General features: G+C 33.2%; 1 protein-coding gene across 1 annotated transcript; it reads left to right on the top strand.

Annotated features, from left to right (window-relative positions):
• The first annotated feature begins 621 nt into the window (after positions 1 to 621).
• LOC142325385 (RRP15-like protein) lies at positions 622 to 15,782 on the top strand. Its single transcript, XM_075367099.1, has 5 exons — positions 622 to 839; positions 4,198 to 4,645; positions 10,118 to 10,203; positions 14,494 to 14,671; positions 15,635 to 15,782. The coding sequence occupies exons 2-5, from the start codon at positions 4,202 to 4,204 to the stop codon at positions 15,746 to 15,748; spliced, it is 822 nt and encodes a 273-aa protein (XP_075223214.1). The 5' UTR covers positions 622 to 839; positions 4,198 to 4,201; the 3' UTR covers positions 15,749 to 15,782.
• The last annotated feature ends 9,213 nt before the right edge of the window (positions 15,783 to 24,995 follow it).

Below are 24,995 nucleotides of genomic sequence, written 5' to 3'. Positions count from 1 at the left end.
CAGCGACTGGGCGACTACCCTCGATAATAAACTAATGTTCTTTACTTTTTATTATATATTTGTACAATATAGTTTTTTTTTTTTCAGAAACAGTAGGCCAACGTCCAATTACAGTTTCTAATTCATGAATGAATTTTTGTAATTTAAAAAAAAAATTAAATATTGGTATGGACAGAATCTTCAGTTTAATACAAAAAACTGGGTTCAATACAATATTTCATAACAAAGCTTGAAATTTATTTCATTAATTCAGTTATCAGTTGAATAAAGAGCTTAATATTAGACTTCTTTAGTAACTTGTAGAGAATGCAGAATATTATATTGTTAGAATATTTCTTTGAGCATATGAAAAATACTGCATAGTTATCTTACACATTAAAATCGCTTTGAATATAATAATGATACTATTATAAATAAATTTTAATATACTGTAGAAATCATGTTTTATTACAACCGTAAACAAATGTTACAAAGAGATTTCAACTCTGTCAGTTTCAACTGCTATAAAAAATTAGCTGATTTTGTTCCGTAGTTACTTTAAAAGAACCAGATCTAATAGCTTTGAATGCTAGATCGTGGATACAAGTTTTCTTTGGTTGATTGGTGTCAATTAACCACACATCTCAGGAATGGTCGAACTGAGTGAGACTGTGCAAGACTACACTTCATTTACACTTATACATACCCTCATTCATCCTCTGAAGTAAAACTGAACGGTAATTCCCGTTAAACAATAAAATAGAAAGAAAGAAAAAGATCTAATAGTTGATTCGTTCCAGAATGGTCATATCAGTATTAGTTCGACCCCACGTGAATTTATGAACGATTTAATTATTCTGGTAGGTAGTTAATTAATTATTATTGTTTTGTTTATATTTAATGGACAAAACATATTTATTGTAGAATAAGAGGAATTCTTTGGTATATTAAATTATTTTTAATTGTTTAGATTTTAATAAATATATACGTTTTCAAGATTGTTTTCAATATGACTAACCTTAACATTTTTCGTTATGCTGGTTTTAATAGTGATTGGCTAACTTATTGGTAAAAATCCAGTGTTTTATTTTATCTAACCCAACATTTTTTATTTTTCCAATTTCAAAATAATTTTTAATACTAATGTAGTTAATCAAATTCCTAACCTAAAATTTTGAAAATTACTTTATGATTTTGATATACATTATCTCTTTTCATTTATTTGGTTGAAATATAGATTCATAGACCAGAATGATGACGTGAACTTAAATGATTCTAAATGTTTTCTATGAAATATTAGCAATCGCCTCTCACTTTTGAATAAGAAATAAACAGTTAATGTAAAAATACCACATTCTTTCGGATGCTGTGAGCTGAATGTGACATGTAACTGATATAAGTTTTTATTTTATTGTTTGTTTTCCAACACAGTTTAACAGCAATTTTCATTTGCTGTTGTTTTTTTAATTAATAAACTTTAAAATATCAGAATAATTTATAATGCAGGGCCATTCCAAAAGTTGTATCTGCCATTATTCCTCTTACTTCTTGGCTCTCAAGAATTGTTTACAAAAGAAATTAAAATTAAATTGCTTGATTTTAATTTTTCATTTGTTACTTAAAATCTATTAAGCATCATTCAATTACTTGACACTAACAAAGCTACATATTTAAAAAAAAAATTATTTTTTTTCTTTTCTTCTTTGTACCATTGATTCTTCTTCACTTCATAAATCAGTAAGTACTTCATACTTCAGCTTACATCAGCACCTTCTTACATCAAAGTGCCTTATTGTTGTACCCCAAGTTCAAGTTTATGTTAGATTTAATTTTGTACAGCTGAGGGTAACATAGCCTCAACCTTAACCTTATTTTAACATTCCATTGGTTGAATTGTGATACAGATCATGATGAAATGATTTTAACAAAACATACATATATGTTATTTCCCCAATGTAAAATATTTCTGCCTTGAGATGAAATGCGATATGATTTTTTCATCAGTAAAAAACTTGCCTAAAATTCATTGGAAAAATTAAAAACAGTCTTCAATTTGATAATTTTTCATCCCTAGCACAACAGGATTTTTAAGACAGTCTGCAGTGATCTTTGATAAACAGAGCAGTTTTAGAATTAAAATAATAGTGTACTGGTAAATTATTTATTACTTTTGTAATTGAACAGGGTTGTTTATGTTTTATGATACTTATTGGGTTTAATATGTTGCAGCTCGATTTGTATTTTCACATAATTGTAGTTCTCAATCAAGAACAATATTTGCTCTTTATTAACTTTGCAGAAACTGACATTTTTCTTAGATCTTGATGCATGCATATTCTAAGGTAGAGATCTCAAAAATAACTCTTCATTGCTTCATTTATTTAAAATACAGTGTTTTATTCCAAACAGTTTTGTGTTTACACAGATTTTTTCTACAGAGTATCTTTTTAATATTATGAAGTTTGTGACTAATCTTTCAGCAGCAAACTGCATTTTGACATTTAACTACACCTCTTCAGCTACAATGTAAATACCATTTGTTTAAAGCTTCTTACCCTGCAACTACTTGTTTATACTTCACATCAATTTTTTTTTTTGACCCTTTTTAATCTGTAATGTTATACAACCAGTAACATTTGTTTATTGATGTACTTATTTTATATGATATTAGCCAATTAATGCAGCTTTTTTCAGTTTTTTCAATCGGTTGCAACTTATACTGTAATGAAAGAGGGTTTCTGTAATTTTTTTGAGTTTGTGCATTATTGCACTTATTGAAAATGACAACATAATTTAATGTGATATTCACATCACTTAAAAATTAATTTGAAAAGAATTAAATTAAGCATAAACAACAAAAGACATGCTCTAATGGGGGAGGATCTCATATATTATAATAGAAACCAATTTTTAGGATAGTTACAATTTCATAACCAAGCTGGGTCTTACACATTTACATAAAGTTTTGTACAAAATACAGTTGAACTATTCAGGCGAAATATAGTTTAATGGAATCCAGATCTACAAGGTTTTATTATAAATATTTTTTATATTATGCTTCTTTCTACAGTAGTCTTCTACCTGAAACAAACTCATATACTTATGAAGAAAGTGTGTATTCAGCCGATATTAATAGATTATGATTCATTTGCATTGTGCTTTGAGAAATGTCAGTTGAAGGCAGTGTGTTTACACATAAGATATATGTGTAAAATGTGTGTGAATCTACGCACATTAATAGGTTAATGTTTTTATAAACAACCTATTTTTTTATGCTGTATTGCAGTCAGTAAGTATATATTATTATGTAGCCAATCAGTACATCTGTTTGTTAGTAGCTAACATGGCCATATATTATGGTTCGCACTTGTTACTTTGTGTTTGTTTCTCAAAATCTGTGTTCATATATTTACATATGTGATATTTTTTTATTTGGTGATCACCTACAAGTTGTTTTTTTTATGATTTATTCACCGTACTTTTTGTAAATTAGTATAAATTAGTATTTGTAAATTATGTATACATAAACATACATAATTGCTTACTTGTTTTGCAAATGCTTTTTGAATTGATGGGTTTTTACAGCCATATCAGTTCGATAAATTTTGCTATTTATGGGATACATTTATAACTCTTTTATGTTTAACTCATTTTTACTTTGTGTATTACTTTATTGCTTTTGCTTTTTAATGCCACTGTGCACAAAATTTCTATAGTGTATCCTTTTTTTGGTTTTAACTGCAGTGTGGGAATATGTTTTTTAAGGTTACCTCTATATTTTTAAAAACAAGGAAATTATTAACAGATATATTTAGTACTAGGATACAAGGTAAAAAATTGTTTAGCTGTATTTATTGGTGCATGCAGATTAGCTGAAAGTCTGTTTTTATTGCCATTATAGTTTTTATTTAGGCGTAACAAAATTAGATGAATAAGACATGAACCATTTGACAACATTTTTTAAGATACGTTTTAATTCTAACCTCCAGTTGTTTAAACATAATATGTAAATCACAAATTGATTCTATACAATTTTTTTTAAGGTAAATTGAAAAAAGTTTTGAATAGGGTCTGTTGCATGTAATCATCTTCTACTTAAATTTCCAATGAAGTGGACTGATATGTAATTATCACCATAAATCAAGTATTGTATAGAATCTTAAGTAATTTTTATTTCATTTCAATTGATGAACATTAATTTTTAGTTACCATTTCCAGTGTTATGTTGTTGAAAAGTGTCAAGAAATCAGTAAGAAAGGAAATTATGTATAGCAGTGATGATAGTACAGGTAAAATTGAAGACAGTAGTGACGTGGAAGATAACTCATACAATTTAAAAGATGAGAATATGAAGATGGATGACAACGATGACAGTGATAATGATGAATTTGCCTCACAAGATAGTAAAATAAAACTTAATTCAGAATGGGCAAATGCTATGGCAAAAATTTTAAGTACAAATAAACCCAAAAGGAAAAAAACTCTTGTTTTAGCTAAAGCAAGAAAATTAAAACCTGCTGATGATAATGAAGTCAATGAAATTATCCCATCTTTTGAATTAGAAAGAGGTGAAAACCCCCCAAAAATAGAGACTAAAAATGATTTAAATATAAAAAGTGAAGAAACTAAAAAATCATCTCGATTAGAAATGGCTAGAAGAATTAGGGTAAGTTTGTGAAAATTGTCTTTTATTATTGTTTTGATTGATTATTATTTAACTGATTTTACCTAATTGATTACTATTTTTATTGTTATTAGTTTTTTTTTAATTTAGGTAATGAATTCGTAAAGTTTTTCAATCCATTTTATTTTTACTAATAAAACAGTTAAAATAGATTAAAGATTGGTTTAAAAGACAGTAGATTAAAATTTAGGAAAATTTCATGAGACAGTGTTGATTTTTTTGGCTAAATGATAATATTGTTTTTAATTATCCATTTAAGTACTAATTGAATAATATAATGAGTTATATTACCTTTCTACTCTGTTTCCTACCTGTTGTTTCATTGTTGTATATATTAAAATTTGCTGTAAAAATTGAACATTTTTCTGTATGTACTGCTCATTTTTATAAAAATTAAAGTTTTATAACTAAGTGTAAGTTTTGGGCACCTGAGATTGTTTAAAAAAAATATCAAAAGGTTCATTTTATAATTTAATGAAAAAATTGAAGGATTTTTATTTTATGCAATAATATTAAAAAAAAGTGTAATAATGTAAAGAGGTGTTAATAATAATAATTTATTCACAGGTAGAGAGTTAGGACTGAACACTGTGATGTAGTTTAAGAGCATTCATCAACATACTCATAATTTTTGAGATTTTATTTGTTTACTACGTATGAATATAAAAATAGGAAAGATGTAATTCAATTCACAATAATACTTTTCGTGTTGTAATATCTTTATTCCTAGAATATGATTTTTTGAAGTCCAAGATATAGTATTTGTGGGTAATATTTGTGTATTTTATTTTCTGAAATGAAAATAAAATAAAATGTAATCAATCAAAACAATATTCAACATATCATATTCATTCATTATAGTTATTTTTTTAATTTATTATAAATATGTAAGTAAAAGTGTTTGTGAAGATATAAAATTGCACTTAATGTAATGATCAAAACATTTTGTTACCAAAAGTACAGTTATATTAAAAAAATAATGATAAAAAAGAATATATATATTTTTTTTCTTTGAAAAAAGATCAATGTAAAATTCAACTTATTATCCTCAACTATTGTTATGTCATATAAATAAATGTAACTGAATAGTGTAATAGCAAAAAAATGCTGCTGCGTAGTAACAGTGGATGACCACTACTGCACTTGACTCTAATTCCAACTGTACCAAAAGTTTTAATAAGAGTAGTAGAGTTAATACAACTTATGCAGTAGAAGGGTGTGGTGTAGCAGGAAATTCAGATTTATGAAATAGTTATTTATTAAAAATTGTTTCACAGCTAATATAAAGTATATTAACCGTGAAACCAGAGTTAATGACATGTTACTATTAAAATCGATTAATTTAAAACAAAAAATTTTAGATTTTAAAGTTTTAAGATGTTTAAAATTAGACTTAATCAAAACATTTGTAAGTGTTTGAGAAAATATTCAATAATTCTATATCCAATTCGATAATTCACTAGGTTTTGCATTTATGTGGGTAATATCATCAAAAACAAATTTGTGTGTACTAGCCACCTACATAGATAAAATGTATATTTATTTATTTAGTGTTACGCTTCAAGACACAATACAAATTTCAAAAATTACAAACAAGCATCTAACAAATTAATACAAGCTACTGATTCTGCAGTCGCCACATCAGGAAATCCTCAGGAGTTCCTTCATAATCTGTCCTAGGGCAAACTTCTGTGATGTGTTTTAACAGTTTTATTTTCACCACATTCGCAAAGGGGCGTCTGTGTTTTATCCCATTTATACAGGAAATAGGCACACCTACCATGCTGTGTTCATATTCTGTTTTAATGTTGACTATGTCTTAATGTGGCAAGTCAAAACCCAGCGGCTTTTGAGTTATTTGGTTATTCTGCTTTGTGGTCCATTCTTGACACCATGCATCAGTCAGATTGAATTCTTCCTCTGTGGCAGCAATTGCGTTTTGATAGATCACTTTCTAGATTGAAGGTGACCACGATTGGCATCCTCAATATTGGAGGTTTCGATTGTCCATAATCTTCATGTACTCTCTTATAAGAGCGTTCATGTAGCGCAGATTTGGGGGTGGTATGTGGCTCAATACTGGGAGCCATTCCATAGGAGTAGACCTGATAACCCCGGCAATCATTCTCATATTGTTATTAAGTTGAGCATCAATTCTATGAGCATAAGGGCAGTTAAGCCACACTGGCACACAATATTCTGCAGCTGAGAAGACGAGGTTCAGAGCCGATGTGCACAAAGTGGAAGCCGATGCTCCCCATGTTTTCCACAGATTAATGTTAGCTTATGTATAATAAGTCTATCAAGAAAGCACCCAGTCATTGGTGTAGCCATGCCTTTTAGATTTTGTCTCTGGCATGTCTCCAATATAGAAGCTGAAAAGGAGAGGCACAAGTACCGACCCTTGCAGCAGGCCATTCTTGAGTTTCCTTGGTGAGCTTATATTAGATCCCGTGATAACTTGGAACATTCTGTCGTTCAGCATGTTATTAAACAGGCGATCTGTAAATTTGCATGGTATTACACGGAGGACCTTACAATTCATGTCTTCTCTCCAGACAGTGTCATAAGCGGCTGATAAATCATTGAATGCAGCAGAGGTTGTAAGATTTCTTTGGAACCCTGCTTCAGTGTATGTCGTGAGCGATGGAACTTGATCGGTGCAACTTCGTTTTGGCCTAAAGCCTGCTTGTTCAATCAGTATAACATCAAGTATTCTCTGACAGATTCTGTTGTAAATAAGCCTTTCTAGTAATTTATATGTCAGTGATAGCAATGCTATAGGCCTGTAGCTCTTAGGTAAGTTTGCTGGTTTTCCTGGTTTTAAGATGGCTACTACCTTCGATTGTTTGAAGTCTCTGGGTATGCTACCAGTCTGCATTATGTCAGTGATGAATATGGCCAACTACAGTTTTGCGTATTTTCCACAGTTTAATAGGAATTATGGATTGATGCCATCTGGATTGATACTATCGAATGCTGGAGTGATATCTTTGAGCGCCAACTCAATCCCTTCAAGTGTAAAAGGGTGAGCGTGCTCAGTCTCCCTCGCCTCTCTCCTCAAGTTTCTGAGTTCAGGTTTTATTTCAATTGTGGGCATCGTCTCTTTGTGCTCTGGACATTGCCACTATGTGGGACACAACTGTGTTAGGGGAGACATTTGCTTTTTGTCTGAATAGGAGCTTTGCTTCCTAATTTTCTTAGCAGAGTCCATGCATGATGACCTGTGGTCTGAAATTTCAGGCTTCCCACTGTTTCTGACCATTTCTGTTTTCTTGCAGCATCGAGGCTATGGAGAAGCTCATCTGCCACCTCTTGATTGCCCGTCTCAAGGAGGCTTCGGTAGAGAACTTTGCTGTTTTGGGACCACACTGGGATATATTCTCTGTGAAACCCTCTAGGGATGCACTTCTTGTTACTGCTCCAATAAATCTGCTATAGTTTTTGCTGATTGGTGGTATCCAGCTTAGGTATTTATCCAGATCCCTGGAAAAATTTTCCCAATTAGCCTTTTTGAAGTTCCACCTAGGGTGGGTACAGAGGTCATGAGTGGAATTTGGCTACCTGCCTCTATAACAACTGGACAGTGCTGGCTGTGGGGAAAGTCACAGAGAACTTTTCGGGTGACTAGCAGCAGCCAACTTTTGCTGTCAGTTGAGGTAAAACATAGATCCAGATTATATTCCCACTTCCACATCGTTCGAATCCGACTTCATATACATATATTTTCTTAACTTTTTTTTTTTTTATTTAAATATATTGATTAAATTATATTGTAATAATATAATATTATAATTATTTTTTTTTTGTTTATAATATAATAATTATATTATTGATTAATATATTAACCTCTGTGTAAAAAAAAGTTTTACAATAAATAATAATCCAATAATAACAATTAAAAAAAAGAAAAAAAACCGGAAGTTATTTAGTGTGATAAAATTTTCTGTACTTTTCATTTTAATTCAAAAATTTATTTTATAGATGTTAATAATTATTAATAAATATATTTAAATTAAAGAAAAAGTTAAAAAAAAAATATGTGTATGAAGCTGGATTCAAACCAATGTGTCGAACATGTGGTGTCCACCACAATGCAATTGTGTTACTGCCCACATTATTGAAGAATTGGAGGATCATACTCACTTTCAAATGAAATAAGTTTAAATGAAGTGAAGCAAAAAATGTGTATATGTAATTTCATAGGCATACAAGGAAGTTGTGGTGTCCACATCAGTCTTTTTTTTTATTTCAGTGGCGAACAAACACATTTCTTCCTTTATTCTTTATTGGTGTAGTTTTAAAATTGATGCATTTTAAATTTAAATCTATTTTAATTTTTTCTGTCTATTTTTCCAACCAGTATTTATAAGCAAGTTCTTCTGTCAGCCCTTCTAAAGACCAAATGTACTGTATCTTGGTTCTCTATGGGTTATTGTTTCTGCAAATTAACAAATCCAAACATTCTTCTAAATTGTCCAACGTCTTGCATGTTTTTATTATCTTTGTTTTGATTTCTTGCATTTTTAAATCTCCATTCTCTGGTTCTTTAGTAGTTTCTAATTCCTGGTCTTTAGCCAAGCAGACATAACAAGGACCTCCAGAAAAGGATTTTAAATGAAATATTTTAATTGGTATAGAATTTTTAATTATTTTATGTAAAGGTTAAAAAAAGGAAATGAAAAAAATATGTATTTATATTTTTATGCATATTTTGTTTTCATTTTCTTCTTATTATAAAGGAGTTACTTTTTTGAATATACTACAATTATGTCTCTATATTTGGCAAGAAGTTGGTGCATCTCCTTACTGTCATCTCCTAACTTTGTAACAGATCGGTTAAATTATATTTTCCTCAACTACTGATCGATGGCATGCACCCAATGGCAGAGATTGTTTGCAATGGCCTCCAAGGTCATGTGATTTTTTTTTGGGGGTGTTTTATAAAGGATTTTATGTGTGTGCCTCCACTATCCTACTGATTTAACTGATTTGAGGTTCAGATTGATGCAGCCTTCACTTTCATTACTTCAGACATGCTGATTAAAGTATGTGATGAACTCTATGAACTGGATGTGTGCCACATTACAAAAGGCTCATTTGTACACTTATAGGGAAAAATTGTAAGAGTTTCTCTTTTTTTTTTTGTGATTCATTACTGTAAGTTAAAATTAAGATATTACATTGCTTTAAAACCCCAATATTCTTTTTTCTACAGTCTGTATATGCATACATATTCTATTTTCAAAGTAGGAACTGTCTAGAATTTATTGTTTATTCAACGAATAAAGGATTGTAGAACTTCCCCATTTATAATTATGTAAATGTAATTTCTTCATGTTTAATTTATTTATTAAATATAGTTGGGGAATTCATATAAAAATTTGTTTATTTGCATGGTTGTTATATGTTTTATAGTTATAGTACTAACATCATTTATTTTTATGTTACCAGAAAAAGTCCCTTGAAGCCAAAGGGCGTAAAAAGCCATCAGTTTTAGATAAAGATAGGGAAAAGGTTTTAGCAAAAATTGCAACTAAGTAAGTAAAAGAACAGACATGTATGTTATTTAATGCATTATTATTATTAATGTTAATATATTTATTAATGCTAATATGCTGTGTTGAGAAGTGATTGAAATCTTTTAAATCCTTCATTGTACTGTGTTTATAAAGTGACTTTTGTCTTCAGTCATTTGACTGATTTGATGCAGCTCTCCAAGATTCCCTATCTAGTGCTAGTCATTTCATTTCAGTATAGCCCCTACATCCTACATCCCTAACAATTTTTTGTTTTACATATTCCAAACGCCTGCCTGCCTGCACAATGTTTTCCTTCTACTTGTCCCTCCAATATTAAATCGACTATTCCAGGATGCCTTAATATATGGCCTATAAGTCTGTCTGTTCTTTTAACTATATTTTTCCAAATGCTTCTTTCTTCATCAATTTGCAGCAACACCTCTTCATTTGTCACTTTATCCACCCATTTCATTTTTAAAATTCTCCTATAACACCACATTTCAAAAGCTTCTAATCTTTTCTTCTCAGGTACTCCGATCATCCAAGTTTCACTTCCATATAAAGCGACGCTCCAAACATATACTTTAAAAATCTTTTCCTGATGTTTAAATTAATTTTTGATGTAAACAAATTATATTTCTGACTGAAGGCTCATTTCGCCTATGCTATTCAGCATTTTATGTTGCTCCTGCTTTGTCCATCATTAGTAATTCTACTTCCCAAATAACAAAATTCTTCTACCTCCATAATCTTTTCTCTTCCTATTTTTACATTCAGTGGTCCACCATCGTTATTTCTACTATATTTCATTACTTTAGTTTTGTTCTTGTTTACTTTCATGCGGTAGTTCTTGTGTAGGACTTCTTCCATGCCGTTCATTGTTTCTTCTAAATCGTTTTTACTCTCAGCTAAAATTACTTATAAAAGTTATTTTATAAGGACATTTTCTACCTAATCCTTTTTACTCAGAACCTCTTGCGATGCCCTCTTCAAAAATCTTCTTTACCTCTTCTTCCTCAAGCTTCTCTAAATTCCACCGATTCATCTGACACCTTTTGTTCAGGATTTTAAACCCCAATCTACATTTCATTATCACTAAATTATGGTCACTATCAATATCTGCTCCAGGGTAAGTTTTGCAGTCGACGAGCTGATTTCTAGATTAAGCAATTTCTCTGCTTAACCGTGATATAATCTATCTGATACCATGCAGTATCACCTGGCGTTTTCCATGTGTATATTCTTCTATTATGATTTTTAAACTGGGTGTTGGAAATTACTAAATTATACTTCGTGCAAAACTCTATAAGTCGGTCCCCTTTTTCATTCCTTTTACCCAGCCCATATTCACCCACAATATTTCCTTCCTTGCCTTTTCCAATGCTTGCATTCTAATCTCCAGCTATTATTAGATTTTCAAACCCTTTTACATGTTTAATTACTTTGTCAGTTTCTTCATATATACACTCTACCTCATCATCATCATGGGCGCTTGCAGGCATATAGACGTTAACAATCGTTGTTGGTTTGGGATTTGATTTTATCCTTATTACAATGATTGTATCGCTATACATTTTGAAATACTTTATTCTCTTCCCTATCTTCTTGTTCATTATGAAACCTACTCCTGCCTGCCTATTATTTGAAGCTGAGTTAATTATTCTAAAATCATCTGACCAGAAGTCGTTTTCTTCTTCCTACCGAACCTCGCTACTTCCTACTACATCTACATTTATCCTTTCCATTTCCCTCTTTAAATTTTCTAACCTACCAACCTCTTTTAGACTTCTAACATTCCATGCTCCGACTCATAGAATGTTATTTTTTTAATTTTCTGGTGACCCCTTCCTTAGTAGTCCCCACCCGGAGAACCAAATGGGGAACTAGTTTACCTCTGGAATATTTTACCAAGGAAGGCACCTCCATCTTTGTTATATGAAAATGCAGAGAGCTACATTTTCTTGGAAAAAAGCAGCTGTAGTTTTCCATTGCTTTCAGCTGCGCAGTACTCAGAAGATTGAATGATTTGATATGGCCATTTAAGTCGTCCTGACCTACGCCTTTAACAACCACTGAAAGAGCTGCTGCCCTCTTTCAGAAATCATTCCTTAGTCTGGCTCTCTACAGATACCTCTCCGATGTGGTTGCAGCTTCAGTCCAGCTACTCTGTATCACTAAACACTCAAGCCTCCTCACCATCAGCAAGGTTTCATGTTTCATAGACGGAGTGACAACAACTCATAATTTACATCCAACTCATATGGTGTAAACCAAGTTTTGGTATTTGTCTGGTCTTGATAATTGGTTTGGTTAATTCTTTTAGTGCCACTACATTTTCATTAAGCAATGATTATTGTTACAATACTGAAAATTAATTCAGCTAAGAAAAGGCACTGTGTTCTGATGCCTAGCACAGATGATTGCCATTTCTCAAATTAATTAACATGCTGGTTGAGAATATCGCATCAAAGGTTGAATGATTTGGTAGCACTTAAATGCGAGCCACACAGGAGCATATATCATTTAGTTTTGTCTATTCCAAAGAGATGCTTCACCACCATCCATCCACCAGCAGACTTACCACAGTGCTTGAGCGAAACACACCTGTAGCAAGATGGATAAGTGAATGATGCACTTCTCATTGAGCATCTTTAGAGCAGTGGCCCGTGCCAATGAATAAAGCCACACAGCCAAGTGTGAACGGGTCAGAGTTTGGTAGAAGCACAACATTCATATATGACCAGCTCCCAAATTAGTTTTAGATAAAATTGTCAAAGAGAATATGACAAACTCATTCTTCAGTTTTTCATCCATTTTGTGAAATCAATAATTTGCTGAGAATCTTAAACACATCCTCACTCACTAAGATGCCACTCTCTCTCAAATCAATCTGTTTCTTCCACATCCGCGAGTAAACTATCCCTCCTATTGAGCAGTGGCAGCACTATTTTAAAACTTCCTAATCACACCTAATTTTTAGATTAAAGTACTTATTAGCATTATTAAAAAAATTATTATTTTTATCAACATTATTAAAAAAATAATTTCTTTAAAGTAATGAAGTTATTTATAAAACCATAGATATTTTGATTACAAATACTTTTGAAGCTTAAAATTTCCATTAATTTATTCCTGTGCACTTACATTTGTACATTGTACAAATTGCCTATTATTTAAGTACTTTTTTCCCTTCTGCTACTTGTAAATATAAAACTGTAATGGTACATCTTCTGAAGAATGTGAATAGTGCATCGTTATTGGTATTAAAATCCAAAAGCACTGTAAAAGTATTATTATTTTGTTATTGGTATGGTGACATTTGTGTACCCAGAATTTTTTTTATTTGTAAACAATTTTTGTGACACATCACAGTAACTTTATTGTAATCATAATGTAACTTATAATTATTTTGGTATTTTCAAATCTAAAAAGGAAAGTATAGTCTATGTAGTACATTATTAATATTCTTTGACATCTTTGTTTTTATTTTTAATTTTCATTACTAACATATTGGTTTTGTAAGAATATTAAAAATACAAACTCAAAGATTCATAATATACATTTGAAAATATAAAAAGATGTAGGACTCAACCTGACTTGCACAATTTTCTGTTTGGAATACTCTTCTGTGTATTAATTGCATTTTCCTTTTAATGAAGCATCAGATTTATATACAATACTATGCGTATCTGGCCACACTAATTAAAAGATTAATTAGAAAGATTTGCCTCATCTTTTCTTTTTTTATAGGCCAATAGAATCTTATAACTCATCAGAGAAATAAAATGTGAATGCTTACAAATATATTCTATTTAAAAAATGGAAATCTCACTCAGAAATTTCTTACACAAAATTATTCTTTCATTTGAATCAACACTAGAAAAATTATGGGAGTAAAATTATTTGTAATATCTTGTAAATAGAATTATTTGTAGTATCTTGTATTGGCGTGCAAGAATGACATAACATAGTTTTATGATTTGTTGTCATTCAAATCTGTAATTTTTAACAGTACTTGTTAAACTTCTGGATGGTGAGTGAAAACAAAAGCCCTTTGTATGCTTGTATCTCCTTACCAAATACCTTCTTTTTTTTAAATTATTATGACAAAAGTTTATGGTTTATAAAATCTTTTGATTGTCTTTCTACTATGATTACCATATAAATAATTCATTAGGTGATTCAAAGTGGCTTGATGAAAATGGTTTTTGATGTATTATCTTTGATAATGTATATGTATTAGCTTTGATTTAACAAAAGAATTTATTGTACTTTTTTAATATGCTGCATTATATTTCTCTTTAATAGGGGTGTTGTGCAGTTATTTAATGCAGTACGTCAGCAACAAAGGAGTCTAGAAAAAGAAATACAAAATGTTGGACCATCTGATGTAAAGCAAGAAAAAATACTAAAAAGTGTTGATAAAAGAGCATTCCTGGATGTACTTATGGGTGCTAAAAGTCAAACTGTGCCTGAAGTAAAGAAGGTATGTTTTATCAACTGACTTGATAAATGTTGAATACTATAAAATTTTTCATGTGAGTTATGATGATTATAAATACTGATTAATTTTGTGTCATATTAATGGGGATTAATTTATATGAACAATTTACCTTTGAATCTTTAAACTGCTCTTTAAAGATTTTGAAATAGATGTTTGAAATTAATGCTATCTGTGCAATCAAGTGAACTCTCAAATAATACTTTTATATTGGAAGTGGATTCTGAAGATTGATCAGAAAAAAGGAAATGTCCCCAAAAAGGTAAAAGTAAAGCCCCAAAAGTAAATGTTTGCTACAAAAAGGAAATTCTCCTTGATTTAAATAAGATATTCAGTTTCCATTCAGCATTCTGATTGGAAACTGTTTAATTCACTTATCAGCTATGTCATTAATTTAACTGTTGAGCTATTGTCCAAAAATTAATTTTTTTAGATTTCTTGGATATCATTTGACAAGTAATTTGTAGCCAGCCTTAGTGTCAAATTTTTTTTTAGATATTTCTGATTCTTTAATAATAATATTAATATATTGATTACTAGTAAATATTAACTAGTGTTACTAGTATATACTCTTTAAGAAGTTTTATTCTCTTTACTTGTGGTTGTATCTAGCATTAAAATTTATCATTTATAATAAATAGTCTTGCTTTACATTTATATCCATTATATTACGCCATCTGTTTATATTTAAAATTGCATGTAATTTAGTTTTTGTAAAAATAAACAAATTTCAGTCTAGTCGTTATTTACTAAAAATTATTAGTGAACCCTTTTATGTACAGATTTATTTTTGTTAATTTTGATAGTTATTACTAGCTTATTTTAGGAATAGGAAGGTATAATTTCAATTTTATTATTTCTTTTTTTTATTTCTCTTTATTGTCTACCACAGTAGAATTATATTATTTTTTTTTTTTTTTTAATTTAATGAGTGTTTTTTTTTTTCAGGAGGAGTCAAAAGTAAACTGTGAGTGGTCTGTATTAAGAGATGATTTCATGATGAGTACCAGACTTAAAGACTGGGACAAAAAAGATAATGAATTAAAGGAAGGAAATGATTAACCTGTTATACACTTTAATAAATTTTTGTTATAAATTCTTGTCTTTTGATTGATGTAATTTGAAGTAAATTAGGAAAATGCATATATCCCACTTATATGAATAATTTTTCCTTAAAATTTCAGATATTAATTAGAAGTTGTGTTGTACAATTTTAATAATTATAGTACAACTACAAATATCACCTTAAATTGCATAGATAATGGCCAGAGTCTGTCTGGCTGCTGTATTTACTTAGCTATATTTGCTGTAGCATCATCATCCATTATTCAAAGTTAGTTAAGGTTAGAGCTTCATTTGTAAAATCTTTAAAACGCTGAATGAATATTACTTGTTGATAGTTCAGTAAGTCTTCTCAATTTAAATTTTGAGAAATTATATGGATGGGTTAGAGATTGTCCTAGAATGTTACATACATTAAACTTGGGGTCCATTAAAGTTTAAAAGTTTGTAATGAAGAGTTAAGTTGTAATCACAAAGTGATTACAAAAGTTTGTAATCACTTAAATTCACAAAGTAGTTTGTACTCAACAAGCATTGTGATTTATTTTTTAAGCTAATTTTTTTTTTATTTTACTATGAGATTTTTTCTTGCTATCCATTATATAACAGAAATCTGCTGGTCAACTCCATAGTATATTGCAGTATACAGCTTACTATATATCAATTGAGAGGGAAACTCTCACTTAACCTTTACATTTTCAAGTAATTTATATACCAGATTTTGATCAACCGTATTGTATGTTGCTCTGGTAGAGCAGCTAGAATCTTTTCAACTTGGAACTTACCAGGATAGCAGAAAGTGCAATATAGCCTTTCATCTTACTGATTACTGCCTATGTGATGCTGTAATGTTTGATACTACGCAGGGGATAGAAATTTTGCCATATAGTTTTTTTTAAAAATCATTTTGAAAATTGTCACAATTCCCTTCTAAATATATGAGGGAGTTATTAGTTCTGGCCCCTCCCAAAAGCAGAGCAGTCGCACATCATATGTTTGTTCAACTGGACCTCCACGCAGACACACAGCTCATCAGTTACCAGGCCGAACCTATACAGATATTGTTTCAAATAACATTGTTGGTGAGCACCTGAACTCCCGTTGCCCTTAGAAATGGAGGCTCTGAAGCCTCCTCCACAGACGGGAGATGAGTAACTCTTTGTAATTTAAATCCGGTGCATTGTGATCACCATTCCACTCTGGTACTGGCCCAGCTCGAAATTGCATCCTAAATGCCTCAGCCTCCCTACCTCTTCGTAATCTTTACATAGCCACTTGAACAAAATGTTCTTTGAACATTTGCCACTAAATTGGTTGGGAGAGCCTTTCCCAATACAGTATAACCTCGTAGAAGGTTGTTTTAAAAACACCATTGTGTACTTCTCATCAAGCAGAACACCTAGGTACTTATGAACTCCAACTCGACTGATTACACAGCCTTTATATTTAATGTGGGGGGTTTCAACTGTATGATAATTTATGTACTCCCTTCAGAAGCAAATACTTCATCTTTGGCACAGAAATCTAAATTTTGATTGTCCATCCAGTCCTCTGCAGCTGACAAACTTACCCGCATTCATTCTTCCAGTTGCGGAACCATGTGGGCTTCCTCTGATTACTGATTTTTCCACAACTAGGCCTTGTGGTTATGACTTAAATAATTAATGCGATTATGACTCAAGTAAAGGAAACTTTCTAAAAACTCACAAAAGCCTCGTGGTTCTGTAAATTATTACTTGAGCCTTACAGTTCAAAATGAAGTAATATCTTTATTAGCAGAATTCTTAATGGAATTGTTTCAGAAATAAGATGTGCACCAATTTTTTCAATAATTATGGACACAACATAAGATATAGGTAAGACTGATCATTGAAGTGAAGTTTTACATTACATTAAAGTAATTGGTAATGAAAAAGGAGGATCTTGTGACGTAAAGATATGTAAATTGTTTTTATCTTCTACAGCTATAAAAGATCAGACAGCTTCTGGAATTGTATTATAGAAAAAGGTGTACATATAACAAAATGCAAAAGGGCAAGAATTTGATGGAGCTGCTGTAATGAGTTGAATGTACAATGGGGTTCAGCAAAGAATAAAACAAATTGCAGCCCATGCTTAATTTGTCCATTGCACCAGCCATAACTTGAATTTAGACCTTAAACATGTGCAGTAGAAGCCAACTGGGAAATAAGGCAATTCTTTGAAACAGTTTCTAATGTCTGCTTTTTTGGGTTACCAACAGTGGAAAAATTTAAGAGCTGACTGACCCAAAATCAAGTTTTAAGGTGACATTTATACTATTCCATAATTGATATTACATGCTCATACAACCGGTTCAAAGGTAGTAACTCAGTAGTAGATTCATGTAAGGTAATTCAAACCTTCTTTTTGACTAACTGATGATCAACTGGAAAAAGATGAAAATTTAGCACCTTTTCTGACGACATAACACCTTTATTTAGATCACAAATATTTCCAGTAAGAAGTTCCTTCAGATCTAAGATTAAAAACATGACTAATGTATGTACATACTGCTTGTTGTATATACAGTTAACTATTACTGTTACAGTAACCAAAGCTGAAAGATCATTTTCTAAATAAAAACAAATCAAAGACTATCTTAGAAGTTTTATGATTCTTTTTTTTTGTTTTACATCGGAGGAGGGAAAATCTGCAACCAGACACCCAGCAGCCCATACTGCAGGGGGTGTGTGAGGTTGCCTACCAAAGCAAGGACGCATTAAAAACTTTCCCCTTCATACAGCATGGGGATGGGATCACATAAGCAGGCACACATCATCCCCACGAGTGTCTCAGGTTCTACCTGTGTTATCCTCAAGTAGCAGCTTCAAGCATTCCCCAAGGGCACTCAGCAGCATAGGACCCCTGCTACCCACCCAAGAGGGCTGGCCCTCCACAACTACTCTCACACTAAACACCACCCTACCTGGGTTCCTCTTTTTTCATTTTCTGGAACCTTCAAGAACAACGACTTAGTGGAGCTAAGCATAATCCTCATAATTTCCTCCAGGGAGATCTCTTCCCCAAACAGTCTAATCAGAGCTCATCTTGGGCTCTGTAGGAAGGTAGCTCTGTATTGTCTTCGAAGACCACAATACAGGCATTCCAGTGATGTTTGTCTCCCTCTTATGCGTTGAATGATCAGTGGCCAGACAGCCACTGGACCGACCAAAAATCTATCTCGCCATACTTCCCATTGATCGATTTCTCAATACAAGGTATCAGCCTGAAAGTCCATCGACCCATTAGGGCACTACCCCATCTTTTCTGCAAACTGCCCATTAGGGAAAACTGGAAAGTAAAAAATAGACTTGTCCATGCCCTGGTACCTTTCAAATCTCTCCTCTGTCAGGAGATCCACCAGTGGCATCCCAGCAATAACCAGCACTGCCTCTAGCAAGACAGTGCAGAACGCCTGAGCCACCCTCAGTGCCATTCTCCGGTATATCTGTTGGCCCTCCTCTTATTCCTTAAGATGTCTAGACACTGACCCCATATTGGTGCTGTATAGAGAATAATGGAGGTCACCGTCTAAGCTATTACTCCTTTTTGAAGCTCTAGGTCCAGGGGCATTAATCATCGGTCTAGTGACCATCGATGCTACCCTTTCTGCCTTCTTGAGTGTCTCTTCAGTGTGAGCCGTGAACCCCCTCAACCTGTCCAACCACACACCCAGGTATTTGGCTCTCCTTGAGAGGGTCAAGTCAGCATCATCCATTCTAATTGAATACATAGGGATTTGTCACCTTCCAGTCATCAAAAGCATGTCAATCTTTTGGGCAGAAACCACGAGTCCTCTGTTCACCAGCCATTTCACAATACACTTTAATGTATTGTTAACCAGTAGCGTCACCTCTTGAAGACACCTCGCCATCACTACAATGGCAAGGTCATCCACATAGGCTACCAGGTAGCAAATCCATTCTCAATAGGCTGTCACATGCCATGTTCCAAAGTAGGGGTCTAATGTTGACTCTTGGGGCATCCCCCTTTCCATTGGCACGATGACCTCCTTACCCTCTTCTGACAGAATCTTCAGCTTCCTATCCATCAGGTATTCTTGAACCATCCGTACCAAGTAAGGGGTCACCTTTCTATCATGCAGCTGATTCAAAATAGCATCCCATTTGATGCTATTAAATGCATTTTTGATGTCCATAAAGCACCAATGGGATACATCTGATGTGCCTCCTACCCCTAGCCACCGCATCCATGAGTTCCATCATTCTCGCTATACCGTCAACGGATCTGTCTTTTCTAAAACCACATATTGTCTAGTAAGACAACCCGCCCCACCGTCTCAGCTCTTGCTCCAACCTCCAGGTCAGAAGAGCTTCAAAGACCTTACCCAAAGTATTTATTAGGAATATCGGTCTGAACCCACCATCACCTTTCCTTACCAACACAAGTCTTGCTGTTTTTCAGCTTTTCAGGATGTATTCCCTCTGCATGGCCTTGTCAGCAGCATCAGAGGTGATGTCTTAGTAATTACTGTGCTGATGTCCACCGTGACGCTGTCAGGTCCAGGAATCTTATGCAGTTTAAGTTTAGAGATTGCATATTCTAGCTTTTCTTCTGTAAATCTTGATAGTTCTTCAGCTACTATCTCTCTACGTCTACAATCTCGGTCAAAAGGAAAAGGTGTCTGTACAGCATCCACCAGTTGTTCTCTAGGTAGTTTGGGCAGAGACCTGCCCATAACTATCCTACAGGCATCCCCAAAAGGGTCTTCAAGTTTACTGCAAACCTCCTTTCATTTCTCTCTCTTTGATCTGATTATTGCCCTTCTGAGGTCTTGCCTAGCTGATCTAAGCTGTGAGACAATAGTATCATCCATTAAAAAATCCTGATGTCTCCGTCTACATGTTAAGATATGACAGAGTTTAATGCAAATCAATCTGATTCCTGCAATTTCTGTGTTCTATCAGTAAAGTTGTCTTTGGTTATCCCGACCACCCAGGGCCTCTCTGCAGGCTTCAACTATAGCATCATAAAGCTCATTCGGCTTTAATGCATCATGTCCAGTTACCGTCTCCATAAACCTTTCCCAAAGTCTCAGTGTCTGTGTCTCGCATATCTTTCAAGAGCCTAAGTACTCAGCACAGCTGCTTAGAGGATGCCCAACAATCATTTCAATACTTTTATGATCGCTAAGCATCTTATCCTCCAACACCCACCAATGAACATTGCCTGTAGAGTTCTCTCAATGAATGTTAAGTCGAAAACAGATCCTCCATTACCCCTATGAAATGTGTGAATGCCAAAGGCATTCACACACACACACACACACCATGCCAAGAGATGCCATAACATCAGCGAATTGTCTGTCCCTTTCATTGGATATCTCACTTCCCAGTTCCTGGCATTAGGCTTTAAAATTGCTTCCTGTAAATACCAGGTTCCTCCGTTTCTTTATTTCTGAAGCCAGATCTTCCACAAACTCACCAAATTCCTCTACAGGTATGTTTGGGGAAATGTAATAGCTGCGGAAGGTCATCCCTGCAACAGCGACCCAAAAAATCCCTTTACCTCCTCCATTATGAGTGACAGTGTACTGTCTAGTCACTGATGGCATATGAGCATTCAGGATCTGTGATCCATCTATCATCCTTCACAACACCAAAATTAGGTTCCAAGACCAGTAAGAGGTCCACATCAATATTCCTCGCAATGGCCCACAAGAGATCATGGGATTGACAGCTTGTGTTGGTATTCAATTGCAATACTTTCATGGTTGCTTACATAGAAGGCTCTCCTATCTGTGGCCCTCCCTCCGCACCACATTTCCAGCTGGTCATAGGCTCCCTGCAGCTAGATTTAAAATGCCCTTCCTTGCTGCAGTTAAAACAACTGCAGGACCTTGACATTTTGTGGCCCATCTCCCAACATTTGAAACATTTCTCATTATCAAAGGTAGGTTACCCTATCATCATCCTGTAGGTTACCCTACAGGTAGAGATACTACCTTTATGCGGAGTCGATCTCTTAGCATTAGCTTATCTGCCTCCTCACTATTAATCGTTAACAAGGCCATCTGTGTGTTAGAATTGGCAGGTTAACTTAATAGACTGCTTTCTCTCGTCGTCAATCTCAATCACAGCAGCTACAGCACTGATCACTTCTTCCCTAATTTTTAAGGCATCTATGTCTTTAATGTTAATTTTCCAGGTTCGGACTTTCTCTTTTAATGAAACTTCACCTTAACACCCTGAACCCCCTCTTGGAGATTTTCATTAGCTTCTCAGAGCCTTCAGCTTCATCTTTAACTCTGATCAAGATGGCCTCTCCCTGCCCTGTATGGATAGAGAATTTCTAAGTCTATGTCTGTAACTCCTCCCTTGACTTCCCTAAGGAGGTCAGCGAAAGTCTTCTTCTCATGGTCTGCTGCCCTAACAACTAGTGTTTTTTCCCTTTCTACCATTGCCACATTGGTAGATCTATCTCTTAGCTTTAGTTTTACTTTCTTTTTCAACGTGGAGACCGGTCATCCTATTAGTCCTACCCGTGTATTCCAGAATATTCCTTGTCACCCTGACTACTTTACCCTCCTTGACTCCAAAGATAACATCTAGTTTAGCTTGGAGAAAAATTTCGGCAATACTCTTCCTTAGATGTGAAATATTCTCCTCTCCTACGGAGGAATCAATAATGAGAATAAACACTCTCCTTTCAAAGTTCTCCAGGTCATCTCCACGGAGAACTGTGGCTGACGCCTTACAGGCAAGCAGCTGACTTGTAGTCATCAATTGTTTGACCCTTAGAGTCATTTTAAATGTTGACTCCGAGAATCTGCTTTTCAGTTTACTGAGATCAATTATGACAGCAATGTCCGTCCCTCGTTCCACGAGGATGTTCATTCAGTTCCACCGTCTTGACAAACCATTCTCTCCTCCATTTAGCAGCCACATTTATGTCATCATTCTTGATACCCTTTTCCAATTGCCATAACAGTTCGCTGCTACCAGCATCAGTCCTGGTCTGACATGCAACTTCTCTCAGTACTGCCTTCCTTTCAAAGAGGTTAGATTCAACAAATCCTCTAAATGCCCTCACGTTCCTCACCATATCTATAGCAAGCACTTTCAGTTCTCTGGCCATGTGATTTTTCTCGGCGTGCTTAGTTAGTGTATTGCTCACGCTAAGTAACTCCTTAAGATACTTAACTAGTTCTCCTTGAGGGGTGTTCTCTAGATTAACCTCTGACTGCTGCTCCATCACAGCCATAACTGTTTGAGCAGAGTAGCTCTTCCTCCGCTCTTTACTCCTCTCAACAGTTGATGCACCATCCGTTGACTCACTAGTTGTTGAGTCTCTGGAGTTAAAAGTGTACTGGAGCGCTTGCTGCTGTCTGTTTCAACTCCTTTTGACCCTTTTACCAACCAGGGGTTGGCAAAATGTATGCACTCAAATCCGGGTACCTACAACCACTACTAATGTAGAAACCCCCCACACCCACTACTGTCACAAAAGCAGAAGGTAGAAGAATTCATAGATCTTTCTGTATTTCTGATTAAAAAAAAAAAACTGAATTGCAAAATGTGCGCAGTGCAATATCAATACATTAATGTTAGATATCGACGAATATAAACAAAGATAGCCCTACCAGTGCTATCAAGCAATGACAAAGTCACTTGTTTATCGCTACCACCCTGGCTATTGTTCAGATAAGATTACAATAGACTACCTGCTGGAAACCATCAATAACAATAAAATAATCTACATTACCACAGTAACAACCTCACTAATACACTTACAATTGTTTACTAATAAATGTTAAGACACACAATTTTAATCCTTATTGCTTACTAGCAAATAAGTTTAAAATTATAAAAACGCTTCAAAAATTTACAAGTCTGCTATCCAAATCACAGTGAAAAAAATAAAAAATAAATAAAACAAGAAATTTTCCCTTAAACTTTGTCCACATTTACACCAAAATCCTATAATAAACAAACAAGCAGCAGTACAACAAACACGTCCAGTCGGTATAAACTCCAACTTAACACTCAGAAGTTCTATGATTCAAGAATGCGTAAGTGGTTTGATTTGGCTCTACTGTCAGTAGAAAATGATGAAAGGGCACGACAGATTAATATTGATAAAGTCGTTGATATCTTTACCGATAGGTAATCAAGAAAGAAAATCTTCAAATTTCAAGTTTAATCAATGTTTTTACTGTTGAATAAATAATTTACTTTCTTGTTATCAAGAAAATTTGCACTTTAAGTTTTGTTATATTTTAGTCTTTCTTTTTATTACTTTAAATTGTTCTTTTAAAACTGTTTTACATCTGTTACATAATACGTCATAATTAAATCATATTTCAGCTCTTTTAATTTTATAAAAAGTTAATTGATTAATCCTTGCAAGACCAAGTTATTTTTATTTTGAAAAGCCTATTATTGTTTAAGTTTGGTAAGACCTAAGTACTAAATAACACCTGTTCTGATCCTGTTGATCATATTGTAATAATAAGTGACTGCCTAACTTTTAAGACAAATAAAAAGCTAAATCAAAGAATTAACATTTCATTATTTGATACCATTTTCTTCAAATTTTTTAAACCAAATAGTATGTATGCATAACTGTTTATACATAAGGTTAAATTTAATGTATAATATAATGCATATTAAATTAAATTTAAAACTCCTGAATTCACGTTTGGCAGTCATGGTTAGGAGCCCCATTTGGACCTTCTGCAATGAGGCCTTGTATAATTTAGCTCCTCCACTGCTACATTCTTATGTAATTAAAAATTCAAGAGATGTGGCAAATAAATTAAAGAAAATAAAGGTTACAGAAGATTGTAGCAGAGGTGGAGCTAAATTCTCCAAGGCATTGTTGCAGAAGGCAAATATGAACAAATATGTAATTAAGAATTCAGGAGATGTGGCAAATAAATTAAAGAAAATAAAGATTACAGATTTGTTTTCCAAAAGCCCTATTCCTTTTAAAACATTTTTCAAATATTTAACTAATTCTTCATCTACAAACATGATTTGAACATCCACATTGTAAGTTATTCTCATAAAAATGACAGAGTGCTCCTTCAAAAAATTCTGATTCATCTATCAGGATGACAGTACCATTCTTTTTGTTATCCTAGTAGAATAGTAGTATCAATGATTTAACTGGATATTTTTATCTGAAAATACTGCACAATCAACAGTTGTTAGTTATTCTACCATGTTTGCAGAGATTTTAGGAAATGAGAATTACATAAACA

The sequence above is a fragment of the Lycorma delicatula genome, chromosome 5, assembly GCF_047948215.1.
Source record: "Lycorma delicatula isolate Av1 chromosome 5, ASM4794821v1, whole genome shotgun sequence".
Classification (NCBI taxonomy): Eukaryota; Metazoa; Arthropoda; class Insecta; order Hemiptera; family Fulgoridae; genus Lycorma; species Lycorma delicatula.
The sequence above is the reverse complement of the archived record's forward strand: the minus strand, read 5'-3'. Positions and strand labels throughout refer to the sequence as shown.

Coding starts and splice junctions, on each gene's coding strand:
- LOC142325385 (XM_075367099.1), top strand. CDS start 4,202: ATGTTGTTGAAAAGTGTCAAGAAATCAGTAAGAAAGGAAATTATGTAT. Junction 4,646..10,117: donor AAATGGCTAGAAGAATTAGG/GTAAGTTTGTGA, acceptor TTATGTTACCAG/AAAAAGTCCCTTGAAGCCAA. Junction 14,672..15,634: donor CTGTGCCTGAAGTAAAGAAG/GTATGTTTTATC, acceptor TTTTTTTTTCAG/GAGGAGTCAAAAGTAAACTG.